General features: G+C 34.7%; 1 protein-coding gene across 1 annotated transcript in view; it reads left to right on the top strand.

The window, feature by feature from the left end:
- Window positions 1-2044: 2044 nt before the first annotated feature.
- Window positions 2045-9395, top strand: part of cnot4a (CCR4-NOT transcription complex, subunit 4a) — a 23640-nt gene continuing 16289 nt past the window's right edge. Inside the window, exons 1-2 of the mRNA XM_056451591.1 lie at window positions 2045-2279; window positions 3991-4213. Coding sequence (XP_056307566.1) covers window positions 4040-4213 — 174 coding nt within the window. The 5' untranslated portion in view covers window positions 2045-2279; window positions 3991-4039. The remainder of the gene's footprint in view (window positions 2280-3990; window positions 4214-9395) is intronic.

Below are 9395 nucleotides of genomic sequence, written 5' to 3'. Positions count from 1 at the left end.
TAAAGTAGCAAAGGCAATAACATTTTTCCCTTTAAATGTTAATGATGTTTTGTGTTCAGGTACACCAAATAAAGCTGTTTCCACATTAGGTTTTATATCTAGATTGAAATTAAATGTTTTAAATATATGTCAAATATTCACTCAACTTTTGACAAGCCCAGAACATACAGTGCTCAGCAGCATATATGAGTACACCCCTCACAAATCTGTCTTTTAAATTCATATTTTTAATAGGAAGCTATAAAATATAATATTTTATATACAGTGTATCTGTAAAGTATTCATATAGCTCTTCACTTTATCCACATTTTTATGTTACAGCCTTATTCCAAAATGGATTAAATTCATTTATTTCCTCAAAATTCTACACACAATACCCCATAATGACAATGTGAAGAAAACAAAAGATATTTTGAAATTGTTGCAAATTTATTAAAAAACAAAACAAAAAAACCCTGAAAAATCACATGTACATCAGTATTCACAGCCTTTACTCAATATTTGTTGATGCACCTTTGGCAGCAATTACAGCCTCAAGTCTTTTTGAATATGATGCCACAAGCTTGCCACACCTGTCTTTGGGAATTTTTGTCCATTCCTCTTTGCAGTTCCTCTCAAGCTCTATCAGGTTGAATAGGAAGCGATGGTGTAGAGCCATTTTCAGATCTCTCCAGAGATGTTCAACAGGATTTAGATCTGGGCTCTGGCTGGGCCACTCAAGGACATTCATCGAGTTGTTGTATAGCCACTCCATTGATATTTTGGCTGCATGCTTTGGGTCATTGTCTTGCTGGAAGATGAACCCTCGCCCCAGTCTGAGGTCAAGAGCACGCTGAAGCAGGTTTTCATTCAGGATGTCTCTGTTAATTGCTGCATTCATCTTTCCCTCTATCCTGACTAGTCTTCCAGTTCCTGCTGCTGAAAAACATCCCCACAGCGTGATGGTGCCACCACCGTGCTTCACTGTAGGGATGGTATTAGCCTGGTGATGAGCGGTGCCTGGTTTTCTCCAAATGTAACGCCTGGCATTCACTCCAAAGGGTTCAATTTTAGTCTCGTCAGACCAGAGAATTTTGTTTCTTATTCTTTGTATTCTCATTTTCAAAATAGGATGTACTCAATTATGCTGAGCACTGTATGGAAAACATCTGCCTTGTCTCTTTTACACCAATCACCAGTGGTGGAAAGAGTACTGAAAAATCATACTCAAGCAAAAGTACCATTACTTGCCTAAAAATGTAGTGCAAGTACAGTAAAAAGTATTGGTTGTAAATATTACTCAAGGTATGAGTAAAAAGTTGTCCTTTCAAAAGTACTCAAGAGTAGTGAGTAGTGAGTATTATGCTGTTAAAAACTGATGCGTTTACATGTTATTTGTGGATGTGTGTAAACGTAACATTCTGTAATGTATCTAGTTATTGCCCAGCAGGCACACAACGCCATAAGACATTACTATTAGGTTAGTTTTAGGTTTTGACGCCTGATGGCCAAAATTCAACGTCTAGCCAGTGTCTAAGGACAGTGTTATTTTGATTTTCAATAATGACGTAAAATGACGTTGATATTTGGCCACAATGTCAGCATGTCTCCAGTTTTAACACTTTGGACCACGATTAAAGGGTGAAGCGCTAATTTGACCCCAGAATATCAGAAACCATTTTAAAGAAAGTAATCTAGTAGTTTTGCAGCTTGGGACAAAATGCAAACATATGACTAAGGTCACATGGTGAAAGTTTACATTTATCACACATATCTGAAACAATTGGATATAGGCTATACATATATGTGTATATATATATATATTTTATCCTTTTTTCTCAAATCCTTTTTTTTATGCTTTTAATGAAAAATATTTAATGAGTAATGGATTGATAACATATTATTAGTATGTAAAGTTGCCTGTTGCCTACTTCTCAATGGGAAAATATATCTATTTAAGCTGCCCCTTGTGGCAACTCCAGTACATCGATGAGTTGCTATCATACTTCTAACAAAAATAAACTCCATCTCCCACAATGCATTTTGCATCTTGCGCAAGCTCAGTGAGAGGCGACTGTTACTGTATTCCCTCCTCATTTCAATGTAAGATGGTGGTAAGAATCTGCTACCTAAATAAACAGTAAAACTGAGTAGGAAAACATCTAATCAATACTGAACATCTGAGCTGTGGAATAGTGCTCAATCCAATTTATAAAACGGGTAAGCCTGATCAGTTGAGAGGCAGAAACCCCCGCCTAAACTTGAGTGGAATCCCTGCAATACAGGACCAGCTAGTAGAAGTGAGTACCCTGCAAAACAACAGCTTTAATCGCGATCAGTGCACCCGAATATAGTTACTTCAGCGGTAATAGGTGTGTGTTCATGTGTGAAATCAGACTAACTCCATGGTTAATACGTAAAACTTAGGGTTTAAGTAAAGGGTAAAGTTAAAGGTGGACAGGCGGCGGTTCCTCCTCTAGTCGCCGGGCCGATCAGTTAGGAGAGCTGCAGGCTTTAGTTGAGTGTAGGCCGCAAAATTAAAACGTCCTGAAAACACTCGTTGTTGACAAAATGTGTGTGAGGAAAGTCGATTTTGTTATCTCACACGCTTTTAAAATTATTTACGTCATTAGGTTTGTGTGTTGTTGCTTGTGGACCAGTGAAACCAGTGTTTTATGCGTTGTGTTATGTGCCGCACGTCAACTGAAGTCTGTCCCGGCTGTGGGAGACTCCTGACCGGCTTTCAGCGCCACTGACGCGCCGCTAGACATGACTGATGTGAGATGTCAATAATTGGGATTTTCGTATCGATGCATAGATATTAAAACAAGCATTTTATCAGCTGTTTGTTTAATTAACGGTATTTTGAAGTAGAAATGGGCTCCACGGAGGACTACGAATATAAACAATTATTCTGACACAATGCGAGAGATTGGAGTGAATGTTTAATATACGATTTCGCTGAAAACAAAATTCAAACACATGATTAAATGTAAGCTAAGATGTTTCTAAAACAATACAACATTTTGTCCATGAGTGGCTTTTGCGATACAATAGCCACTCATGGACAAAATAGAGACTGAATAAAGCTTTTGTGTTTTGTTCTGAATGTAAAATTGCGTTTGTGTTGCGTGTAGAAAACTTTTACTGTAGTTTATGCAGTTTTATCTGTACGTTACATTAGTTCAGTGTGGATCTAATGTGACCCAGTGGTTCTATTCTGCAAACTCCATACATCAGCATGTTTATAGACAACTGAGCCGACTTGCTATAACGTGAGTAACGTAAAACAGTTAAAGGTTCACTCATCCTCAGGCCTTCCGAGATGCAGGTGACTTTTTGTTTTCCTCAGTAGAATGATTTGAAACTGTGGGTCTTGGTGGTTTAGATAATGCAAGTCAATGGTTACTGAGAGTCAAACATTCATATACAGCAAAAAAAACAAATGTAGCATCTGGTGGTTCCCAAATGTGAGTTTTAGGACTTATGAAGTGAGATAACTATTCTGTGCAAGAAATTGAACATTATTTACAAAACTATTTGTTGCCTTAATTCCACAGCCCCGGGAAACTAGGCATGGGATGATAACCGTTTCAAGGTATACCGCAGTTTGGAAAAGTCAAGGTTTTAAAACCGCCGAAATTTTCTGCTATACCGTTCCTACAGTTTGTGTAAGATTTTTTAATGCAAATATGACTTTTAAATTGTAAATAAATCAATGTATTGTGTTTAAAGGCAAAAAAAAAAAAAAACAGACATTTAAAAAGAACATATTTTAGAGCAGTTAACCACAACACACTGAAACCGTGATTTTTTTTATCCAAGGTTATCATACCGTCAGAATCTTATACCGGCCCATGCCTACAGGAAACAGACCTGAATGTATTCGTGAATTTATTCCCATCCCTTTAATCTGATGTGTGTTAGCTTGATGTTTTGTGTTTCTATGAGCTAACTGCGTGCTGTACCACAGTTAAGTGGAGTTATCTCTCACCTTTGGCTTTTCATCAGCACCTTGGCCGACCTGCCAGAGACTTTCCCTAATTTGCCGTGTGATAGGATGTCCCGCAGTCCAGAGCTGAAAGAAGACCCCATGGAGTGCCCACTGTGCATGGAACCTCTGGAGATTGATGACGTCAACTTCTTCCCCTGCACCTGCGGCTACCAAATCTGCCGTTTCTGCTGGCATCGTATCCGCACAGATGAGAATGGCCTCTGTCCTGCCTGCAGAAAGGTAAGAAGCTGCTTGAAGTTTTTCTATGAGTATTTTAATCATGAGTTTATATTGATTTTGCTAAACTTCTGCTTGTGAAATGCACGATGATAGCCTTTGTCACTCGTTGTAAAATAATACTTTTTCTTATATTTAAAAAGAATCTTTAAAGCTGCTTCTCAAAGCATACTACATGAGGTAATCATAGGATGCAATGTAGCTGCATTTCTGCGATTTATAAAATACTGCCTAATAGTACTCTTGACAAATTGAACAAATGTTAGACTAGAATCATTTATTAGAATCATCAATCGTTGTAGATATTAAAATACATATCCAAAATGAAGCCCTCAGCAGATTGTAGTAGATGCTCAAATGGCAACATAAATATTAAAGTGTAAAGGGCCTAAAACTGAGCCCTGATGGACACCAGGGCCCCAATTTAGGACGGAGGTTAAGTGAAAACTCAGCATGTTAACCCTGAAATGAGAGAAATTCTGGGTTTTCCGTTTCAAAATGGCAGGTTTGTCAAACTCGAGAAAGCAGGGTAAGTTAAGTCTGTTTCTGAAAAAGAGGTAACTTTTACTTAGAGTCAGTTACCATGGTAACTTACTCTGTGACCCTAACCAGGGGTGCATTTCCAAAACAACGGCGTAACTCGCGGCTGAACTATCATAGTATGATGTATTGTTTGGGAAAAGAACAATGTAGTGATGAGTGTTTCTCAAAACGTGTGTGGTTTCTCTGTTGCAGATCCATCGTTTGAACCACGTTATTTATAATGTAAAACGTCCATAATGATGCTCCAAACGGGAAACATCTTTAGAGAAGAACCCCATAATGTCTTTGTGCAAATTATATTGTTTTACGCAAACATGCATTTACAAAAATCCAAAATTCGTTTTGGTAAAAACATGCACTCGTTTACCATATTAATTGAAAAATATGTAAATGGCACATATAGGGCCTATGTTTCTTTTACAAATATTATTGAGAACATTACATATTCTATTCTAAAACATAAAATCACTTACAAAAGCTAACACATATTCTAAAATCATATATAAATTATATAAATAAACAAATACTGAGGTTATTTATTAAGAAATAAAGAAAATCTTACTTTAATATTAATAATAATAATAATAATAATGATTATTATTATTATTATTATTATTATTATTATTATTATTATTATTATTATTATTAGGTAGGATAGCCTATTGTTTATTTATTTATTTATTTTTTTTTGAAAAGTCACCTTTTACAATTTGACACATGTAAACCACAGCAAAAATGTTCGAACCAACAGGCCCATCATGTCATATACAGTACAGATACTTAATAAATAACCTACTATAAATTAAAAGCATTAACGTATGCGACGTTATTTTTTTCACAAGCTTTGGAGACGAAACATAAATCCACTTTTACATAATAGGTCACCTATAGCTTTCGTCATGAACCATTTCTGTGTTAAAAATGACATCAATGTTTTTAAAGTTTACTGCGAAGGGAGCGCAATTGTCAATATTAAGATCGCTAAAACTGAACTGTAAAAATACTTAAAAATACTTTAAATGTTAAAATGTTCTAAAGGAATAGGCCATAGGGGGATAACTGGGAATAGAACACAGCCAGGAACTATGTTTCTCACTACAGATCTAGATGTGTAGTTGCAAGCGTACAAGTTTGCGACACAGTTTGCGAATGTTCGTTGGAACGACAGATCAAAGAACAATGTTTGTAACAACGGAACTTGTGACCTTAGTTGGCTAACAATGGTTTTCGGAAACACACCCCTGGTCAGGAGCAGGGTTTATTCTATAAACTCTTGAGTTTTGGTGTCCTCCTCTTTTTTAAAGACGAAGCAGTATTTCTCGCATTAGCCTTAGTCATTCATTGCCTACATTTTCGTCACACTAAGAACAAAGTTATGAGAATGGCTTGTCCTTTTTTGGGATAAGTTACAGTTAGATTCAATACCATAGTTTTAAGTTTTACCTTTGATATTATTCCCCACTTTTTCAAGTGAAAGGTCTATAAACGTCACACATTACATTACTTATTTTGTATTATACATAAATACTTGTCCCTAACTTAAGCAGCTATGGTTTCCCACGCTAACTGTCTCTGCCTATAACCACTAATAGAAATTAACTGGGAATAGTCAGTAAAATAGGATGCTGTAAAATAGAAGCTGTTCTTGATGCACCAAATTCTGTGTCTTATGCGTTTAATTGTGAGATCTGAAACAGTGGTTTTTAAATGTTGTTGTGCTAATATACTGAAAGTGAAATCAAAGGGCGAATTGTTTTGGTGTTTTTTTTTTTTTTTTTTTTTTTTTTTTTTTTTTTTGGAATTAGGCCTAAACAAAGTTCACAAAGAGTTTGTTTGAGGAGTTTGAAACTACATGCCAAAGGCAAACGTTGACAAGGAAACCTTCTCTGCTTTATTTTATTTGTTCAGTCTGTAGTGGTCACATGTCTGTGAGTGAAAATATGAACACAGAAGCTGCTGTAGTTGAAAATGAAGTGTAAAAAGAAACATCGACACTTTAGTCTACTATAAATAAAAATGTTGTGACAGACTGGCCTGTCAAGTGACTTAATATTTGTATGTCAAGAGTAAATGTAAGCACTGAAGATATAAAGACAAATTTGTTGATTTTATTTGATTTCTTTTTACTAAAACGAGTAATATTTAAAGTCGTAACGATTAGATTAGATTCAACTTTATCGTCAATACAAATGTACAAGTACAAGGCAACGAAATGTAGTTTAGGTCTAACCAGTAGTGCAATAGCAGCAAGTGCAGGATATAGGTATAAGTTATAAAGTGCAACAAGAGACTTTTTTTTTAGGTATTGGCATGTTTGATGTGTGTGCCAATTTTCGTGCATGTGCGTGAATCGTAACTCGGGGGCCAGTTAGTCAAATGTGCATAGGTGGGACTGTCAAGCCATTTTGCCACACCCACTTCCGAAACCTAAAACAAACGTAAATTTTCACCACTTGTGGGCCGTGTGCAAAGCTTTGTGAGTTTTCAAGCATGTTTAAACCTCAAAATTGCGATTCATTCTTGAGAAGAAGAATAAACAGAGCAATTCCAATAGGGCCTATGCACCGTAGGTACTCTGTCCCTAATTATAGAAAAATTATGAGTAATATTTACAGATTGATGTACTATGAACGTTATATATAGGTTATGTTAACTATGAACAGAGATTACCAATAGATGAATATATGTACAGGTTGCTATTACTAATCAGAAGTATGAAGATAGATATGAACATAATTACAAATGTATATGTGCAGTGGATATGCACAATTCAAGATGAATTACTGCAACAAAGTGAAATGAATATGTACAATTTTATTATTAAATAGTGCAGTGTTTATGGGGACTATTAGTTATGAAGAGAGTGTGGGGGGTGTATGAGGGGGAGGGGGGGCAAAAAAGTTTTATTAACATTAAATTTAGATTTTCCCATTTAAATTTAGTTAACAAAAAACCTTAATTAAAAAGTCACCATCCACACCCTTGTTTTTGTTCCAAAGCTAAAAGACTTTTATTTATCTTCAAAACACACACACAAATATATAAATCCTTTCAATGTGGCAATGTCATTGGCCCATGAACATTTCCAGCTTGTTTTCACAGTATTTCATAACTATAACAAGAGGCGATTCAATCATGACTTAACATTAAAACAGCTATCATAGCATTATTTATCAATATGTGGACCTTCTTGGATTCTCGAAAGCTATGGAAAATAAAAATGTTAAACAGGAAATACATTAGGACTATTGTTATTGTTTACTTCTTCCTAAAGTGGTTTATATTTTATGAAATATAAGAGATTTACCTCCTCTGAAATATGATGTTTTGTAACGTAAAGGAATCAAAGTTTTCTGAAGAGACCTCATCGCTTTCTATGAACACATTTTATTTCATATTTATTCACATATAAACACAGATTTGACCACATCCATGCAGCTCATCATATCTAGTAAATGAAAGCTCAAGCTTGTGTGTTTGATGTGCAAGTTGTTCTTTATCATCGGTTTTTGCAATCTGTTTCTCAAAGTATCGATCATGGAATGGGTGTTCAAAGAAATGATAGGCATCTCTCGAGTTCAGTGTTGACCACTTAGCAACGTTGCCGCTAGATTCAGCCACTTTTCAGACCCTGTTAGTGACTTTATTTCAAAATAGCGCCTAATAACAAATCTAGCAACTTTTCAACAAATGTCCTGTGAGTGTGAGGTGTAGCGTTCCTGGTACAGTCAGAACTTTCTCTACTGTAGCTCTGCTGAGAGAAAATGAGATGGGACACAGACATGAACGAGATGTGTATGTGCAAGCTGTGTTTTGATTGAAGGATCTTGTTTGTTCTCCTTTATTTTATATTTAAACAATATAATTTGACCATTTATTCTTCTCTTGCACTTACTTTACTCACAATCACAGAGCTTTAGGGGCATACCAATTTCTGGTTATATTAAATAATTTAATAAAGTTCCTTTATTATATCTGAGAGACTATACTGTACTGCAGTACTACACTGCACTCTATCGACATTTAACTTCATTCAAACAATAATAAAATTAATTAAACTCAAACTCAATTAAACTCAAATATATATATATATATATATATATATATATATATATATATATATATATATATATATATATATATATATATATATATATATATCTGGAATCAGCTTCCAGAAATGATCAGATGTGCTTCAACATTAGGCACATTTAAATCAAGACTGAAAACACATCTGTTTAGCTGTGCCTTTACTGAATGAGCACTGTGCTATGTCCGACAGATCGCACTATTATGTTTTTCTCTTCTTTTAAATTTTTTTATAACACATTTTATCTGTTTTTATGACTATTTATTTATTTTATTAATTTTTTTACCATTCTTATTATTTGTTTTTATTTTTCTTATACTTGTTTCTTTTATTCCTGTTTATGTAAAGCACTTTGAATTGCCACTGTGTATGAAATGTGCTATATAAATAAACTTGCCTTGCCTATATATATATATATATATATATATATATATATATATATATATATATATAAATAAAATATGTAGTGCAAATATAAATACCACTTTAATAAACAAATATGATGCAAATAGAATGGGATGACGTCAATAATATGCAAATTTACCCATGGCC

The sequence above is a fragment of the Danio aesculapii genome, chromosome 25 (genome assembly GCF_903798145.1).
Source record: "Danio aesculapii chromosome 25, fDanAes4.1, whole genome shotgun sequence".
Classification (NCBI taxonomy): Eukaryota; Metazoa; Chordata; class Actinopteri; order Cypriniformes; family Danionidae; genus Danio; species Danio aesculapii.
The sequence above is the reverse complement of the archived record's forward strand: the minus strand, read 5'-3'. Positions and strand labels throughout refer to the sequence as shown.